Genomic DNA, 21,286 nt, shown 5'->3' on the forward strand with positions numbered 1-21,286 from the left:
ATAGTTGCTTTTTCATTTCATGCCATTTTTCATATCATTTATTGGGGTCGTGTTTCCTGTTTTCCCGCCTTACTTTTTTTTTCAACTCCTGTATCATAAAGGTGAATGTAACGCCGTATGGTTCTGCCGTATATGGTTTTATTTGTACATTTTTACTCTATCTCCAAATATTCACCTTCTGTTTGAATACTAGAGGCCTTCTGTGATCTTTACTACCAAAGAGGATGTTGCTGTAACGTGCGGTTTCCTTTTTCCAGCATTGTCCATCATGATGTTAGTCCTAGTCAGATTTCCAGCGCATGTTCTTCATTTTATTTGAAGTTTCTTCTGCTACTCGTTTTCCAGAGCCCCAGCATATAATTCTCATGCAGTGCCCCAGTGCCTCATTGCTCTGCAACTGAGGTCCTTCAATTATTTTATTGAAAATTATAGAACAGTACCCTTTGGCTTTGTTTTCTTATGATGAGTTTTAGGGGTATGAGAAGTCATAATGCTTCGTTATAGAGTCATTCACCTTTTGCTGATTGTCATGACTTCGTCATTTTAGAAAGTGCTGTGGGTTTATGGATTTATATACGGTTGCTTATCTGCTCTGTTTTCTCTTTTCTCAAAAATAAAAATCACATTCTATTTAGGCTCGCTTAGCAAGTTATTTCCTTTTACATTTGTTCCTTACGAATGCCCTGTCATGGAATATTGATTGCTATATTGATTGTAATATGTATCATGAGAATATCAATTGAACAAAATTATACTAATGCAAAACGATGATTGGCCTGAAGGTATTTAATCACAAGTCACTTGAGAATGGAAGAATCTGCAGCCAGCTAAGGCACTAAATGGATTTTAAAAAAGTTTCTTAACTTCATGCGTTGCATGACAACACTGACATGAACACTGAAATTCAGTTGAAAAATATGATGCCAAATATAATTTTCTATAAAATGACGGAAATCGAAATTTGGACGTACATCTGAAAATAAAGTATCTTGCTGAATAATGGTATTACTATTAACAGTGAATTAGCAGCTTTGTTGTTATCAAGTTGATTAAATTAATCCCGTTCATTTTGTCATCTGCAGTTCCTGATACGTCTGATTTTGTTGAATTTATCTTAAATTTACTAAACTATAGGCAAACTAGACACCAAAGTAATTGTACTTGGAAATTTAATGAATCAACATTAAAGAATACCCTGGGAAAGGGAAAAACTCAGCTGATAGCAACCCTGCGGCATGCGTATTTAGAAGTCAGGTTCCGTCAGTAATCATATTTGTTGAAAGAAAACATCATCTCAGTCAGAATTTGACGGCGGAGATCGTGAAACCTCAATTGTTTGTCCCTGAAAGTTAAATATCGAAAAGGTCCCACCAGTGAATACTTTCGTCAGATCTCACCGAAATCTGTTCGTCTTTTTATTTTTTCAAGATATTCTGACACACACACACACGCACACACACCAAGGATGAAAGATGAACTATTTTCGGGGGAGTTACTGAATGACAGAGCTACATCGTTATTTATGGCAACAAAGAACGATTGCACAGGTACCAAAGAGACTTCGGTATTAATTCGATGAAAATTGATAAGAAACCAATTTAGAACACAGGAGGAAATTTTCATGAAATCATGTAATTCAGAGCAGAGCACAACTCTGAACCAAGAACTTTGGGAAAAGGTGAACAGAGAATTGGTTTTGACGTCGCGGGCAGATTTTGAACGTGGGATGCTTTCAGTTAATTATGGAAGCAGGGACAAAAATTGTGCATTTCATAATCTAATGTGATTGCATAAACAGAATAAGAAGCTGAATATAGGAATATATTTTGTAATGGTTAAGGTAATCATAATTACATTAGACTCAGAATTCAAGATTTTTGCTAGGATAAAAAAAAAGTACGCAGCACCTATACTCTGTTTTTTTTTCATCTGTCCATCCGCCTGTGGTGTTTTTGTATGGTAACACTGCGTCCCGGGCTTTAGCTAATTACGCTATTTGTAAGTTTCAGGTAAATAAAAGGATATCTGGGTGTACATTTGCAACTGAAAAGTGTTTTAATAATTTACTGTATGCGAATTACACCGTTAATATTCGAAATAGGATATTATTATAATCGTTGAATGTAAGCTGAATGTAACTATCTAAAGCCCGGGACGCGGTGTTACCATACAAAAACACCACAGGAGGATGGACAGATAAAAAAAAAACAGAGTATAGTTAGCGAAATTTGATCAAGTGAATTTTCTACTAAATTGCTTGCCGGTAATTGAAATGGCCTCAACGTACTCTTCCTCAGTTACGTTTGCATGTGTGAAGGTAATGTCTGCTGCTATCTGTGCTGTTTCAGATGCTACGTTGATTTACTTCATATCAGATGGTAACGCGGTACCTTCTATGTCTGACGTCAGATTCGGCGCACGTTTCTTTCATTTGCTATTTCACGCTTTCTCAGAAGATGTGTTGGAGTGCCTCATTAAGAGAGCAAAAGTGGCTTTGTAAAAAATTATGGAAATGTCCCCCCCCCCTCCCCCCCTCTCTCTCCTCTCCTCTCTCTCTCTCTCTCTCTCTCTCTCTCTCTCTCTCTCGTCACGGCTCTGCCTCAGCTAATAAGGATGTCCAGGAAGACCTTTTTATTTGTTTATTTATTTATTTTTACTTTGCCTGGATTATCAAACCAACCATGTCACTTTGTATAATTTCCAGTACCCATCTTATTTCATGGCCGGTTTGTCAAACCAATCCATGTCAATTTGGTATAATTCCCGTACCCATCCTTAATATATGCCTGGATGTCACAATTTCATGTCCCATTTATCCAGTATTCCAGTACAATATTGTCATATGACCTGGATTATCAAACCAATCATGTCACTTTATATAATTTCCAGTACCCATCTTATTTCATATGCCTGGATTGTCAAACCAATCATGTCACTTTATATAATTTCCAGTACCCATCTTATTTCATATGCCTGGATTATCAAACCAATCATGTCACTTTATATAATTTCCAGTACCCATCTTATTTCATATGCCTGGATTGTCAAACCAATCATGTCACTTTATATAATTTCCAGTACCCATTCTTAATTTCAATATGCCTTGGATTGTAAACCAATCATGTCAAATTTATATAATTTTCCAGTACCCAATCTTATTTCTATGCCTGGATTCATCAAACCAATCAGGTCACTTTATTAATTTTCAGTACCCATCTTATTTCATATGCCTGGATTGTCAAACCAATCATGTCAATTTATATAATTTCCAGTACCCATCTTATTTCATATGCCTGGATTGTCAAACCAATCATGTCAATTTATATAATTTCCAGTACCCATCTTATTTCATATGCCTGGATTATCAAACCAATCATGCTACTTTATATCAATAGTCCAGTACCCACTTATTCATATGCGGAGTATCAACCAATCATGTCACTTTATATAATTTCCAGTACCCATCTTATTTCATATGCCTGGATTATCAAACCAATCATGCGACTTTATATAATTTCCAGTATTCATCTTATTTCATGTAGACTGCTCTGTTAGCATACACATTGCTGTTAAATTTAGTGTTCTAGAATAGTTTTATTTTGCATCTCACTTTATTATTTTCGTTTCGTTCTCCATTTTATAAAATAAAAGAAGTAAATTGCTATATTAAAATACTCTAAGCTTGAGAACTGTTTTCTTTGATCTCCAGTGGTTGTTTATTTTCCATACCTGTTTTTGGAATTAGTCCAAGGCTTAGTTCCCCCTCTGCTCGTATGAATGACCTTAGCATTACACCCGCCTGTGCAATGTAGAGAAGGACTTTTGTATTTCATAGAAGGAAAGGTAAATATGAATGCCGATAAATTTCATGGTTTGGAGTTTCACCAAATACTGTTGTGGACGCTCATTTGGTGTATTGCAATAGCGATGTGTACATTTGCATATCTTATAGGAAAGGTAGTGTATGACACACTGTTTTATGTCTCGTGGACATAGGTTTCCCACTGATAGTTTAGTAGAGAGTTTGATTATGCTTGTACATCCATCCATTTGTTCCTAATCTTCGGTTAAGAAAAAAAATTACCTCTCGTCACAATGACACTACTGCTCTACATTACAGCAGCGCCGACAATCCTCCATACTGCTGAGAGACTACACCATTTTCACTTATTTTACTACTCTGACTACTAAAGTATCGGGGAACGTGTACACGAAATACAGTGATATACGAGACCTCATCACTTTGAATTATGTACATTAAGATCTGTCGGGCATGTCCCGGTTTTAATGGTGCCATTGTAGTACATCACAGTAGTTCGTCGCCCTTTACACTAATGGGGAAAGTAGCAAATTATGACGGACGTTTATCTTATAATCAAGCGGGACACAACCCTAAAAGTATATCTCGTATGGAACCCGGGTTACTGTAGAGAATTTAAAAGAAAGCGATGCTGAAAACCAGGAGAGAGGATTTCTACCACTTTTGACTTTTAATTTTGCAATTATGCTTGATCAACCCTGCCATATGAATGTTATTCCTAACTTTCCATTAGAACTTCTAACTAGAAATCTGTTGCAGTAAGTCACACTCAAAGGAGTAGTTTTTAACTCAACCTTCCGGAATCAATCAGGGGACTTGAGGGGTTATTGCAGATGCAGTGGTTATGAGAGAGAAAAGTTAAATTCTACTAAGGTGGTCTTTGTATTTATTGTACATTAAAAACAATGGAATCCACTTAATTTCTTTCTTTCTTGTACGCTAGATAGACTACAAATAATTTCATCAGTCTAACAAACATTTAATTTTTGTCCGTAGCTGTCAAGTTTTCTCTCCTCCTTGCCACACTGCCTTTCTTGGTGACAATCCAGAGCTATTGGACATTTCCCTCCATAAAAAGCTGGAGCGCTCTATTCTATGCCTGGGGAGCCTGAGACCTCTCTGGCATGGATCCAACATGCTATTGAGTTATAGGTGTATTTGACAGTTACTCCACGTAGAGGGCGTTCTACGGCACCTTCACTTGCTGAGAGTTCTCCCTATACCGAGGTGGAGGATCTTGTTTTGTTTCCACTTTCCAGGGTGACGTCACGCCGTGCCTCTAGCACGTCATCCATTCATTAAAAAAGACATGACTGATGTCCCATCAGACGTGAACGCTTTATAGTTTGGAGGGGACGTAACAAATATGTATCATTTAGTTAAAATAAATCCAAAGTGCTTAGAAATCTTCGCATTATTTGGAAATGCAATTCGCACGGAACAGCACACATGCCGTCCCTTTAGCACTGTCATCCATTGAAGACATGACTAAAGCACGTCATGAATGCGTTATAATAGTTTGGAAGAGCGTAATAAATATGTGTCACTTCGTAAAATAAATCCAAAGTGCGTAGAGCAATTCGTATTATTTGAAATACTAGAAATTGTTTGAAAAAATGTCCTGTTTACATATTTTTTTTTTTAGATTATGGTTTACTTATACGTTTAAAAAAAAAGGTCAGTTCAGTATCAGTTAACGTTCGTAGGGGATATAACGATTTTGTTTCATTCATTGGCTAATGAAAGGTGCATCAAGTGTACTTATTCTTTGGAAAAAGCACTTATATAATTGCCCATACCATAGATATAAAGAGAGAGATCTATGGTTCATACCATCACGCCCGGCTCCTTATCCCAAATAAAGGGCGGTGGAGGCAAGGGCTGGGGCTTGGGGAGGAGGTGGGGGAATTGGGGAATATTATAAGTCATCCAGAATCAGATAAATGTATAATTATTTACTCCTATCAAAGATCAAAAGTTATTTTTTTAATTCTACAAAGACTGTACCCAGGCGACCTTGGCCACTTAGTGCAAGCAATGAATCTTTGTCTTGTGGTGTAACTGTTGCATTTATATATTCCATTATAGTAGTTAAAGAATGAAACCCTTTATCCTCAGGTGATCTGCGAGTATATATAAAAAAGCCACGAAACAAAGAAAAATACTTTTATTCTCTCTCTCTCTCTCTCTCTCTCTCTCTCTCTCTCTCTCTCTCTCTCTCTCTCTCTCTCAATATCTGAATACCTTTGCAAGGACAGATGTGGTCTGAAAGGTAAGCACTAGACCAACTTCGCATTTTATCTTAGTGATTCGTATTCAAGAAGAATGTTCTGTAGTGAGGCTACACATCTCAAAATATACATCGTTACATGAACGCTCGTGTATACTACTGCGAGACAGAATAGAATGGGAAATAAAACTGAAATTATTGTCTAAACCGGGAAGAGAGGTTGACCATGACAACGTCCATTTAGTAAGCCGAGCTTTACCCGTTACTTGTGTTTTCACTTATATTACTTTCGTAGACTCTGCAATATCGTCTGATATAGACTCAAATACTTTTATTTAATATTATCCTTAGGTATTATCGAAGGCAGTAGGATATAAGCTGCGTGGGGGAAGTGGAGAAAGATAGCTTGAGTAGTATGTGATAAGAAAATGCCAATCAAGCTAAAAGTCAAGATATATAACACTGTAATAAGACCAGCGTTAATGTATGGAGCAGAAACATGCTAAGAAGAGAAGAGGAAGAAAAGATTCAGAGAACAGAGATGAGAATGCTGAGTGGATTATGGGAGTATTGCTGTTTGAGAGATTGGAAAATGATGAAATAAGACGAAGGAAAGGCTTAGTAAAGATTACAGAAGTGATAAGAGAGTCACGATTGAGATTGTATGGCAGTGGCGGATCTAAAAATCTCTCATGTATACACACACACACACACACACACACACACACACACACATATATATATATATATATATATATATATATATATATATATATATATATATATATATATATATATATCCAGGTTGAAGAGGTAAAGGCATGTCTTTCACAGGTATCGTTTATTACACCAACGTTTCACATCACATAATGCATCCTCAAGGCTGGAAATTATATATTAAGAATACTAAAACATCACTCACTCGTAAAAAATCTAAAAAAGCACAACAGATATTTGACATTTACAAATACAAATTAAAACGAGAACTCGAAAGGAACACCTACCAAGGTAAGAGTTAAAAAGTGACTAAAAAGGCAGAGAAAATTAACATAAGAAGATGACTAAATAGAACGTGGAGAGTAAACAAACAGGCAGTTATGCTAAAAACAGTTGCGTGGAACAGGCAGTTATGCTAAAAACAGTTGTGTGGACGACGATTTTGTGTTTAGTGTTGGTACATTGGTCTTTATAAGAAGGGACTCCAGCACCATCAACTCGTCGTCTCTACTTGCTGATCCAATAATCTTAAAATCATTGATGTCCAAGCGGGCACCACAAATCTGAGAGTGATTCCGAATATTAGATAATTCGGGATTGGACAATCTGCATCATGTCCTAAAGCTGACACCTTGATGGGAGCAGAAACGGACCCTAAGAAGCCTCCTCGTACATCCAACGTAAGTTCCCTGACTACATCTGGGACAGGTATATTTATAAACAATGTTGGATGTCAATGAAGGGCTCAGTCTGTCCTTCACTCTGAAAAAAGAACGTATACTTAGAGGATTTCGTGGGATCAACTTCAAATTAACTGCTGGCAATTCATTATGAATTAAATTCATGAATTTCTTTTTAAAGCTTTTATCGTGAAGGAAAGGGAACTTAGCATAAATACATAATTTTGGAGCGGTATATATGGGAATAGGCGGTTTCATTTTAGTGTTTAGGAGCTTATTAAGGACTCTATGGAAATAGTGGGATGGAAAACAATTATTGCGGAAGAAATTTGCCAAAAACTCCACTTCTTTATGAAAAGCTGACCAGGTGGAAGTCAGAGAGTATGTCCTGTGGAGGAGGGTAGAATGAGAATTCAACTTGAAATTTAAATTGCATGAACTATAAAAATTGGTGCCCAACCCTGTAAAAGTATTTTTCCGATGAATGCTGGTTTGAAACCCAGGACACCTGGCAGCCCCCGCCCGCCCGTCCCGGGACGCGTGGCGGGCCTTGCCCACCCGTCCCGGGACACGTGGCGGGCCTCACCCGCCCATCCCGGGACAAGTGGCGTGCTACGGCCCCCCATCCTTTCAGCTCTCCCGGGGCTTCTCTGAATCCTTTCAGTTCTCCCGGGGCTTCTCTGAATCCTTTCAGTTCTCCCGGGGCTTCTCTGAATCCTTTCAGTTCTCCCGGGGGCTTCTCTGAATCCTTTCAGTTCTCCCGGGGCTTCTCTGAATCCTTTCAGTTCTCCCGGGGCTTCTCTGAATCCTTTCAGTTCTCCCGGGGCTTCTCTGAATCCTTTCAGTTCTCCTGGGGCTTCTCTGAATCCTTCAGTTCTCCTGGGGCTTCTCTGAATCCTTACAGTTCTCCTGGGGCTTCTCTGAATCCTATGCTTCTCCTCCTGGCACTCCACAAATCCTGTCATTTTCCTCACGCTTTCTTCAATCCTCCCATCTTCCTTTCCCTTTCACGAATCAATAAAACTCTTAAGAAAACATTTTAGCATATTTATTTCCCTGCAACTTCAACTTCTTTCAAGGATCAACAAAACAAACTTATTACAAATTAACATTAAACTTTCCATACAACAAACATCGTCCTCAAATTTTTCACATCTCATCCGTCTTTGTGAGGCCAGCACCATTCCTTGAAGATCACGTCATTCCTTGGATATCGCGCCATTCCTTGAAGACGAACAGCTGCTCCTTCAGTTTCCAGGTGTCTTTCTCCAGGCGTCTGTTTTTCCCCTGCAGGTTCTTCAGGTTGTAAACCAATTTCTCTTTCGCTCCTCGCAGCTGTCCAACCTCACCTTCCAGCTTTTCGTTCCGTTCCCCCTGGACACCGGTCTTCCTCTCCAGCCAAGATTTCCTTTCTTTAGAAGGCATGTGAGCTCCTTCCTCTTGAGTTTCGCAGACTCAACTTCACACTGGAGCCTACACTTTTCCTTCCTGAGGTCTTCCTCTTCCTTCTGCAGGTGCTCGAACCTGACCTCGACGTCTTTCCTGCCATATTCGCGCTTTTCGGTCGCGTCCTTTTGTTCCTGTACGAGCCTCGCCATCCGCACCGCTTCTTTGCTTTTTAACTGCGGGTCTTTTGTCCTTCTGTTGTACGAGTTCCTCTTGCCTCTCACCCTGGCCGTTTGCCTCTGCCAACCGCACTGTTAGTTCCCTTATCCTCTCACATAGGGCATCGTTTCTCTCCCCAATTTCCTTTGTCTTTTCCATCAGCTGCTGATTTTCATCTGTGATCTTGAGGATCTTGTCTTCCAGCTGCCGATTTTCCATCTTTTCTTGGTCGTTCTCCATATTCAGGAACAACGTGTCAGCTTCGAGCGAGGAGGCACTTTCCCGCCAGGCCTGCTGTTGCAACACCTCCTGAGTGATCTGGATCACACGAGTGTGTTCTTCCCTTCCGCTCGCCTTCTGAATCTCTTCATTGTTGTCGAGCCTCTGTTGCAGCTGAAGAATTATCCTGTCCAAGTTCACCTACTGCTCTCTCTGGCACCGGATGGTGTCTCGTCAAGCCGCAATTCTCTCCTTCAGTTCCTTCTCCTTGGGTTGTTCAACTTCATCAACAGTGGTCAGGAAGAACTCCACCAGTGAATAGGCAGTCATAATAAACAAGATGTCCGTATTTAGAACAACTATATTCCACGAGAGATATTTCGATTTATCAAAATATAGCAGGAAATATTTTGAACATTTTTTTTAAACTCTGCCTTTTGTCTCTAGGTTTTATAAATTGCTGAAATCTCTCTCACTCTCAGGGATTTTTTGCAGTACGTATCTTCTCTCTCTCTCTCTCTCTCTCTCTCTCTCTCTCTCTCTCTCTCTCTCTCTCTATGCGGGATTTTTTGTTAATCTTCTCTGTTAAAATAAATTTTGGGATTTTCCTTTATTTACCTTTTTGTCTATAAGAAAAACAATACTACCTACAGGCGGGCAATTTGCCAACTTTAGGGGAAAAAGAAAAAAATGGCCATTTTCTAAAGTAAGTTTCATTTTTATTATATTTTACAGGATAAATAATTAAAAGATACAATTCTAAACGAATTAGCCAAAACATCAAGCTTTATATATATCTATATATATATATATATATATATATAAATTAATTATATATATAATATATTATCATATAATTATATATATATTAATATCATTTTAAATTATATATATATATATATATAGATATATATATATATATATATATATATATATATATATATATTATATATATATACATATATATATATATATATATATATATATATATCTATATTATAATATATATATAATATATATATATATGATATATATATATGATATATATATATATATATACATATATATATATATATATATATATATATAATATTAATAATGATATATGTATATATATTTTGATAATTAACTACTCAACCATAAACATTTTCAAAAACTATAGGTAAGTTTTAAGATTTTAAATGTATATCATATGGATACAAAGGAAAGATGAACTGAAATTTAATTATATTACATTTTGTCCTACATAAAAGTGAAAAAAGATATAAAGGAGTAAAATTTTATTAGAACATAACTCGCGTTCGTAAACTGAAATGCAAAATGAAAACAAAGTAGAAAACACCAACATCCATATTCCTATTTAAGGCGAAAATGACACTTAAAAGGATAGGCATGAATTAGAACGACTCGACGCGACGCGTTTGGTGTGAACGCAACGTTAGTAAGACGTTGCGTATATGTTTACATATAATATGCAGGCAGCTTTCTGAACGTTGGAAAAATTTGAGACTCCTTGTAACACATTAAAAATGGGAGGTAAATATGCAATTCACAATTATCTTATTATTTGAGAACATAGAAATAATAAGAATTGTTTTGAATGAATGCGGTTCAGCGACCATTAATCACCTGGAATCTAAATTCAGTCCCAATTCAGCAACAGAACAAAAGTAAACACACCTTTGATGAACCACAAAGTCATTTTCCAGGGAATCCAGGTTATGTGACGGTCAATTTGAATCACAGTAGTTTTAAAGAATGTTGTATTCCAATTAAATATGCAGCACTCCTACAGTACTGTGTAACCACACTATATCATCAAATTTCATAGAGATGATGAAAATTTGAATTCCATTTTCAAGTGTTCAGTCATTGACTAATTAATTATGTAGTTTACTGCCGGGTGTTTCGAAATTAGAGCGCCCCCCCCCCCCAAACTCCACAGAACAAATGGAAAGTTATGAAGTTTTCTGCTATAGCCTATCTCCAAGTACATTATCTTAAGTTTCTATTAAGTCATTTTTCATTTTACATTTCTTGTATTTTCAGACTGAGTGACGGAGTTAGACACAGCCATGGCTAACGACTTGGAGGTTCAGATGGATTGGCCGAATCCGGGGTATAACCTTCAGAGAGGCCAGGGATGCTGGTGCATCCTTCATTTCACGTTCCTGGATAGCTAAATACATTAAAAGAGATGAATCCTTTGTTAAAAGAAACTGGAACAAAAATCCATATGACTGTCATCGCTAAATGAGTGAGAATCTTGTAAGGACTGAAGTCCTTTCACAGGGGTCAAATGACATCATAGCTGAGGCATTGGGTAGACCAAGAAAGTCTTTATGTAAATTGGCGCTTGAACTAGAAACAAAAAGGGGAAAGAAGAGAAGTTATAGTGCTGTATATCATGAGTTGAAAAAATCTGGTATCAAGCCATTTCATGTTATCAGCAATCCCAACATCACTCAGCAACAGAGAGAAGTCCGTGCATGGTTTTGTGGTTCATTTCTTAAAGATTGGGATGAAGCTGACTTTCTCCATGTTGCTGCATCAGATGAATTCTTCATTTACACAGTCAGGAAGCCAAATCATAAAAGTGACATCATTTGGGCTGCAAAGTTGGGTGATATCAACGATGACATGCACTATCGCCAAGTTGTGAAATTTCCTGAATGTTTGGGAATATTTCTCCGTTTCACACCCAGACGGTTAATGTGGATCATCAAAGAAAAAGGACAGTCATGGAATGGCAAGTACTTCAGAGAAACTGTGCTTACTGGTCGAGTATTTCCTTTCCTCAAAGATTCTGAAAATGTGTTATCTGTTGAAGAAATCACATTTTTGCATTATAAGGCACCATGTTTCAAGACATGGTGCCTTATAATGCACTTCAGACACAGGAGCTGCTTTGAAACAGTGGTATTGATTTCTTCTCGACAAGTGAATTTCCAGGTAGCTCCCCTGACCTTAATGTGTGTGAAAACATTGGTAGTATCTCAAAGGATCGTGCTGAACCGCACACAGTGAACTATGGTGGTATACCAAGCCTTGACGACCTGTGAAGAGAGGGGACCGAAGTGCTCAGGGAAATGGAGTTTGAGTCTCAGCTTTTTTCCGATTTACTGAAATCATACCCCTCAAGAATGCAGGCTGTAGTACAGGCAGATGGAGGCCACACAAAATATCAAATACTCAAAGAGAAACTTAAATAAATACCTGTTCTGAATTACTATTGTTTTTGTCCATATCAATTTTAGTTTATGCTGTAGGGGGGGCGGGTGTGGGCTACAATTTCGAAACACCCTGTATATATGTTCATACAACCGAGTAACCTACCTACATATTGGATATCATTTCTATCGCTATGGAATGCATCCACCTACAATTACAGTACATGTTCTTTAGTATAACACTGAAGTATCTTCTCTACCAGAGGGAGAGAAACGACAGTTACATTTGCTTTGAACTTGAGAGCACTTTTTTTTTTTTACCTGGTGCAGTAGTTTTCATCAATCGAAACACAATAATCCATATTTAAGATATTTAATTATCTAATTAATTTTGTCTTGAGACCACTAAACTAAAAAAAAACAAGAAAATGCTGGCACATTTCTTAATCATACAAACTTGCATTGTTAAGAATGCAGAAGTCTGTAGAAATAGTTATGTAGGAAATATATTAGCCAGGAAAATCTACTAGTAGATTTATCGTAGATGAAGGCGAAGGAGAGGTAGAGAGAGAGGTGGAAACTGAGCCCAAAATAGGATGTTTGAAAAGTGAGACCCATAAAACCAGCGCCTTCGACACAACAAAATGTGATGAGGCAAGTTGTAAGTGTTGAACCTTGACCTATCAAGTGGGTGGTTACGATGGATCACGGCACCCACTAGGATTCGCCCAAGGGTGGGACCGGAAACAGTAGGCGTTCAAGTTCAACCAATTAAGAAGAAATAGGGTGTTCTCCAGTTGAAAAGAATGAGGAGTCTGATTTATCCTTATTTTCGATTACTTATTGAAAACAAACTAATGATGACATATGACAGGGGAAAAGTTTTAATCTGTCCTGGGTCCTGAATCAAATATCGGTGCAAATACAATAGAAGCTCAACTTCTTATTTACAGATAAGTTTGTAATAAGCATAACAGCATTTATGTATCAGTTTATAACTCATTAATTCATATAGGAAATAATTTTATAATATATTAACAGATTGATATACATTAATCATATCACCGTCATATTCTGATAAGAGTCTTATCTTTTATAATATTGTATTTGAATGAGAAATTGTTTAAAAGCAAAAAATATTGCAATTTGTATATGATAAATTTACATGAATGCGCCATGAAGAAATTGCTGCTAAAAATGCAGATGTGGAATCGTCATCGGCATACAAACTTGGATAGCTGCCCCGTAGACTTTTTATTCCGCATAGCCGACGAAAATTCCGCACTTCGGCAACACTGCTCCCCTGAGTAACTGCTGTACGGGTGACTAAGTGGAGCCTTTCCCCCAGCTTGTCCATGAAGGAACCACAATGTTGCCAGACGGCTGCATTGGAGTAGGAACGTGTAAGCCTTGTCTGATATGGTAGTTACTACTTCTTCCATATTGGAAAACAGCTACTTGAGCTTTAGTAATTCTTGTTGATGGATTATGTACACAGATATACTCAAGAGGTGTAATTGGGTTACTGTTGAATTACCAAAGCAGGTGAGAATCATAAAAAACATGATTACAAGCTCTTTAAGATAAGTGTTTTTAACAGAATAAATTAAAGAAAAGGCTAAATATCATTTTCTATTGTCAGTGAAAATTTTAATTCTTTAGTTTTAACTATGCACATGATAAACCTGCAAGTAGAAGTTTTAGTAGTCATTCATTTTTTTTCTAATGAGGATTCAGCTCACAGTTTCTGCTGATAATTTGGTTTCAGAGTTAGGTTTTGAGAACTTCTGTCAGAGTTAGGTTTCGAGAACCTCTGTTATTTTTGGTTCTTACTCGCTATATGGTTATTGGCCCCGAAAGTAAGAAGTTCACATATGTTGAAGTAATCCCTCCTCTTAACCAATACACCACCCAGCCACTCATCCAGTCAGAGAAACGAAGCTGTATGCTGACCTGAGAAGAGAATCACAATCGTTGATTATGGTATTGTAATAGAGATTTTATTAATTAGCAGAATTATGCAGTGTTTCCATTGAGTATTGAATTTTACTTATGAAACGGCAGTAATTCTTTCTGATTAATTGACGAGACTTGGTGGTAACTTTTACCTCAGTCGTTATTGCAGCTCTTAAAAATAAACAGAATTAATACTACCCTGGAGCTAAATTGTTTCATATATCTGCGGGAGTAGCCTGATTGCTCAGTGTTTTGCATCTTTAGTAAAAGAATATTGCAATAGGAATATTACTCTCAATATTCACAGGTGTATGTAATTTTTCGCATATGCTAACTATGTTTTCGAATGTTGTCAAGATGCCGTGTGTGGCCATTTTCCATAGAGTGACTGCCTATCACGAACTGGAGTGCGCTACTGGCATTGCTGTGGGCCAGTATCTTCATTCTATTAGGGTGCTGTACCAGAAGTCATCTTTTCCTTTCATTTACAAACCTTTGGTTTTCCTGGTAGTGTTAGTCATTCTATTGCTGTAAAGCACCTTTGAAGTATCGTTGGTTTTTCCTGCTTCCATTGTTGTTTGTAGATATATGTTAGTGTTCTACTTGTTGATTTACTGTATTGCTATTAGATATCCTTTATTATCTATAAGTATTGGTACAGGAATAGGTAATGTAGACAATATCTGTAAATGTTTTATTGTTCACATTAGAACAGTTGCCATTTGATGATGAAACCATCTGAGTGCAATAAAAAAAGCTATAATAGTAATTATATAATTCTGATAAGTGAATTGCATTGTTATATTTCTAGTAATATAATTCTGATAAGTGAATTGCAATGATATAATTCTTCTTCAGCAACGAAATACAGTCACTAAAATGTGAAAGCCAGAATCCCTATATGAATGAAAGACGTTAGAGGAAAGGAGTTTTAGTTAAAAAAAAAAATGTATATTTCAGTGTGCAGACAAAAAGGAAAAAAAAAAGTGGAGGACGTGGGCCTGTACTGTTTTGTTTTTTCATTTTTCGTCCTCTAACTGAAAGTTCAGTTGTACTTTTTAACGCTGACCTGTATTCTAAATTGCTGTCACCTTTTCGAAGGCAGAATCCAAGGGTACTTTAAAATACAAGCGCTTAAAGCACAAAAGTTATATCAATAACAGAATCATTTCTTTATTTGATAGTTAGTTACGCCTTAAGTGAATATTTTGCCATTAATGCATGGTTGCATAAAGCCTTCAGTTACTTTATTTATACTTGATAAGCTTCTTTTTCCTGAGACGAAGAGTTACATAATATTACAGGGCCAAACTTTTTCAACGATAAGAAATAAGGAAAATAAATGTATCCTTACAGCCAGCTTTGTAATGGTTGAACTTCAGATAATTGGGAATGATTAGGAGACGGTAGAATATAATAAACGAAATCCTAATAAAAAAAAGAATCATTTAATTAGTAAAGACGGCCATCCTATGCAGCGATTCTAATTTGACGGAAAAACTTCCTCCCTGTGAATAGAGAGATTCCGGTCCACATATGCGGGGGCTCCTGTGTTCGTTCAAACGCGGAACCGTTCAGTTCTTTCGTCATTTTCGGCGTATATTGGAAAATATTTTTCACCCTACCTATTGAACGTTGTTTTTGGTACCTGATACAACTCATTTCATCTGCATATGAGAGTAGCGTGGCACTAGATGGCACGGCCCTTTTGTTTTTAAGGAGAGAAGAAGAGGTGTGTGTGTGTGTGTGTGCGATGGAGAGGTTGGGTTGTCAGAAGCGGGGTGGGGGTGGGGGGAGGGAGATCTTCCTCCCACCCCTCCTCCCCTCCACAGCCATGTCAATATCTATGCAAATGACTGAAAAGCACATGGGCGTCTGTTTGCCCAAATGCTTGATGCTGCTTCCATGCATACATTAACTTTCGATGACTGTAAAATGCCAGAGTTTACGAATATCAACTTACGTGTCGAAATTAATTTTTGCAACCTACCCTTTCAGCTAGGTTGCTTTTAATTTATATATTTATTTTTCTGTTTCGTATGATTTTTTTCACTCCGTCGTTTTCACATGTGTTTTTACTCTAAATTTTGTTCATCGAAATACAGTATGTAGATAAGCTTCCGCGTTCGAAATATCGCGAATTTTTTTTAAATCCTGCGGTGCGCGTGCTTGCGCTTGGTCCGCTGAATATATACATAATCACATGCATTCACAGATATAGTATATTGTTTATGCAAATAATATATATATATATATATATATATATATATATATATATATATATATAATATATATATATATATCTCATGCTTTATTTATATTAACGTGACCTTTTAAGTACTTATGTCCCTATAAATATTTTTGTACATCCAAAACAAATTTCTGAGCTAGTAAGGGGGTTTCAAACGCTCCTATTTTATTATGCTATTTTAAATGGCAACATATACGTATATTATATTTTTTTGGTGTCAGGTGCCATTAAAACACACACACCTCCACACACACACACACACACATACACATACATATACAACTTGAGACCACGGAGCGATATATGAATTACTCTTAATTGTTACGCATGGGCTCCAGAAGGAGCTGATCTTGCTTAATTTTTCTTGAGAACGATGAATAATGCTATCTCTCTCTCTCGTAGATTGTTGATATTTGAATGTAGCATGTCATTCTATATAAAAATTAATTTTACTTCTATTAGTAATGTATTTTTAAATTGTTTTTTTCGAGTTAATCAATTTGCTTAAGGTATATCGAAGTGGAAAACATTCATGTCTGACAACTACAATTTTTCTGACACTCTTCCACCATGATATTCAGTAAATGGAAATCTTGAAGCATGGTTGCCATTGGTTACTAATAAAAAAAAGAAAATGTAAGTTTTAGAATCTAAGTGGTTTCTTCCATTTACGTTTTGAATGGAAGACCTGAACGCTGTCTTTTGTGTCTTATTCATGCATTTGAGCAATAACTCTACTGTACAGTGATGCTCAAATCTCATGCGACATGACTCCATAGGATTTCGTTCAAAATTCACTAACTGGCAACCTAGCATGCTCCATGTTTATCTTTTATTTCAATGCGAAAACGCGAATATTGCATGCACTAAGGCCATGATATGTTTCATAAGAGTGAAATCTGTCATATATTTAAAAATTGTAAGAAAATGTCACGTGTAGCCAAATTTCAAAAAACCCTTACGAAACTTTTTCAAAACTTTCGTTCACTCATTGCTGAAGCATTTGACCAAAACGAAGTCGCCATCAAACCTCAGTTCAAATGTTAAATAAATAAAAAAAAACGAAAAAAAAATTGTAGTAACATTAATAATGCTTTCAAAGCAAACATAAAATTTAAAATAGTCCTCTTTGATTGCTTTTACCCTCAACGCTGAAAAAATGTAAATATGTATAATACAAAAGTAGAATGCGCCCACCGATATCAACGTGTGCGGGGAGCATGTGTGACGTATCAGTGTCGGTGCAACAACAACCACCTGGTATATGAGTAGGTCTACAATGAGTAGCGACCATTAAATTATCTTGAAAACATTTACTTTATGTGTTAAAGGAATATTTGGATTTTCATACATAATTATTTGTTATCTTTCTTAAATATTTGAAAACTGATAGCATACTAGCAAATATTCGCCTATTTGTCAAAACCAAGATATTATTCCTAGGCCTAGGTGTTAGATTTCTTTACTTTACACTTAACATTCACATCTCTATATTAACAATTTCTTTCATAAGTTACCTTATGAAAGAATAAATTATACACCATAAGCGAGCAGAAGGAGTTTTAAGAAAATAATATTGTAAACCAGTTGAAAAACAAGTGTTCCATTGCCTTGATATTAATACTTAAGATATTTCGATTAATAACCATCTTCTCCATATAACCAAAATCATCATCATCTTTTATTCCTCAAAGAACACGTAATTTCTACAAATAAAAACATTAGTAAAGATTACATCTCAGAAAACTTAGATTATTTTTCTAGGCCTATAAATCATTTTGCAACATACAGGCAGCTAAAACACAGCCTGAAACTTCAACATTCAAAGAAAAGTGGTTGTAATTCATTTTCCTCAAAGAACAGGTGATCTCTACAAATAAATTAATTAGTAACAGATTACATCTCAAATGGCTTAGATTATTTTTTTAGGCCTATAAAACATTTTCCAACATACAGGCAGCTTAAACGTAGCCGAAATCTTCAACATTCAAATAAAACTTGTTTTAATTCATATTCCTACATTGAAATTGTTGTTATGACTGTTGAGCTTATTAGGTCTACTGTCATAATGCTGCAGACATGGTTATGTTGACCAGTCCGAGGAGCATGTTAAGTGTGCTCTCATTGCTGGCACCGCTAACCTTATCACACCACACTTGAACTGAGCAACGTAAAGATAAAAAAAAAAATTAAAAAATCAATTCAAATCATACAAATTAGTTTTATACCAATGCATAAAAGGGATTATATCTATTTAACCATAAGGAAAATAAAGCTAGCTGTGAATTCGCAAACTTTTCTACATGAATGACATTACAAATAAGAAAAATAAAAAAAATAGCACTACTTGGCAACATCACGTTGAGTCTGAGAATATGGATGATACAAAAAGAATCATGTCGCATGAGATTTGAGCCCCACTGTACTTGATAAAATCTATGACATGTACTTTGCCCATGTCTTATCCATGAACGTAGAGAATACATAGTTATTGCCATTGCAGTTTATAAAATGATGGTCTAAACATTTCTCATGTCTTTGTTCACTAAGGGAATACCTGATTATTTACTTTACAGATTTTAAATGGATAGCCTGAATTCTGTTAGTAAATCCTTCATGCATTAAAAGGAGTAGTGATTATACTCACATTTTCGTGCTTTAAGGAAATAGTTCATCATTTGCATTAATTTTCTTTAGTCCCGTAAATAATGAATGCTATATTTCCCTGATGCACGAAGCTGTGGGTGGAGTTCTTACTCATGCATTAGGTGAATACTTGGTTATTCTCATCTTTTAGACTAAATGCTGAGTTCTGTACACCCAATCTGTACATTAGAGGAATTCCTACTCATTTTCCCCCAAGTTTGAAAGTAATGGCCTGAGCTGTGTTCATGTTCTCGTCATGCAATAGAAGGATATTTGGTTACTTGAATAATGAACTTTGCTCCTTCAAGTCCAGTACATCTGTTAGAGGAATGCCAGTAGAAATTATATAGAAATATTTGAACTAGCTCCATGGCTCCCCCATGAATGAGATGTATATAAACCATTTGTATTTCCACAAGAATTTTAAAAGTAATGATCAAAATCACCGCTTTCGTCTTTGCGCAGTTGATGTCGAGCAGTGGGAAAGGAAAGGTTCAAAACCTCACAGAAAAGACACTGACTACTAACACATGCACACACGGGTGAGGAAATGTTGGATTTGCTCCTGAGGAAAGAAGATTAAGATGCTGGGCTTAATATCCTTGGAGAGAACTCCCAAGCTTTACAAGAAGCTAATGCGGATCACGGGCCCATTCGTAACAGCTTCGGAGTAAAAGGAATTACTCAGTTACTTCCAAAATTACATTATTTAGATTCACAGAAGTGTCTCCGGCTGTGAGAGACTTACCAATAACTGTATTTATTAGAAGTTGGTCCTTGTTTCAACGTTCACAATTTAGGAAACATTTGGGGAACTAAAATATCACAGCTTCACAACGAATGCAAACTTAACATACATCCATGCACACATATATATGTATATATTGTATAATAATTATATATATATATATATATATATATATATATATATATATATATATATATAATATATATATTTATATGTGTTTGTGTTTGATTGTGTGCGTGTGTGTGTAGGTAGAAATGAACACATGGTGAATCAGGAATCTATTTTCACAAACACACACACATATATATATTCTATATATAGCCTATATATAGTAACTATAACTGGTCGTTTTTATTCCAGATACATATTGTAATTGTGGCGCTATTATAATTATTACACACACACATTTATATGTATGTTATGTATATTATGTGTGTATGTGTATGAGTATTTATTCTATTAAAGGACATAGAATATTCGTGATATACTGATAGTTGTTTCCTTTTCCCGGAAAATAATTTTGTGCAAGGTTTTGATGTTTAGTAAGTGACCTTGGAGCACGTCGATATCGGTAATCCATCATATATATTTCTCGCTAAAAGGCTTCTGGATCGACTATATTATTCAGGGATGAGGCTGTTAGTGTTAACAACAAATCCTACCCTACTGATGTTCATGGACCTTTGTGCCAACCATATGCCATTTTAAGGGCGGTTACCCTTCCAACTTCTGATCATTCTTCGGTATATCATATATATATATATATATATATATATATATATATATATATATATATATATATATTGCGTGTGTGGGTTTGTGTGTAGAATATACTGGTCATTTTTTATCAGATACATATGTAATTGTGTTTGTCTGTCAGCCTGTGCAGTTATTTGAATTATAGAATACCTTTTGTGTAGTTAAATGAATTGCATATCGTCTTTTGATGTATGAATTATTGTAGCAATAATTACAGCTTCCACCAAAAGAACGTTGACTTCAAGCGTCTTTGACACACGATGTGTCAAACGAAAATGCGTTAAAATTTCAAAGAGCGAAAATGTAATAAGCAAAGAGAGCAGAGCATATACCTTGTTACTCGACTTGCGTTTAACCAAACATCCTCCATCTGTTGACTTTGGGTGGCTGGGGATCCCCGTGCATTGATATTCAATAAAGGAAAAGAAAACATTTGTTCGGCTTTATGCAGTTGAAAATTGAATTAAGCTCTCCTCAAAACTGGA

The 21,286-nt window shown here is 36.2% G+C and overlaps 1 protein-coding gene across 1 annotated transcript in view; it reads right to left on the reverse strand.

Annotated features, from left to right (window-relative positions):
* Positions 1-8,641: 8,641 nt before the first annotated feature.
* The window catches only part of LOC135221315 (golgin subfamily A member 6-like protein 1), a 28,317-nt gene continuing 15,672 nt past the window's right edge, over positions 8,642-21,286 (reverse strand). Inside the window, exons 3-4 of the mRNA XM_064259120.1 lie at positions 8,977-9,370; positions 8,642-8,886 (exon numbers count right to left, since the gene is read on the reverse strand). Of these exons, the coding sequence (XP_064115190.1) occupies positions 8,642-8,886; positions 8,977-9,370 (639 nt within the window). The remainder of the gene's footprint in view (positions 8,887-8,976; positions 9,371-21,286) is intronic.

The sequence above is a fragment of the Macrobrachium nipponense genome, chromosome 2 (assembly GCF_015104395.2).
Source record: "Macrobrachium nipponense isolate FS-2020 chromosome 2, ASM1510439v2, whole genome shotgun sequence".
Taxonomy (NCBI): Eukaryota; Metazoa; Arthropoda; class Malacostraca; order Decapoda; family Palaemonidae; genus Macrobrachium; species Macrobrachium nipponense.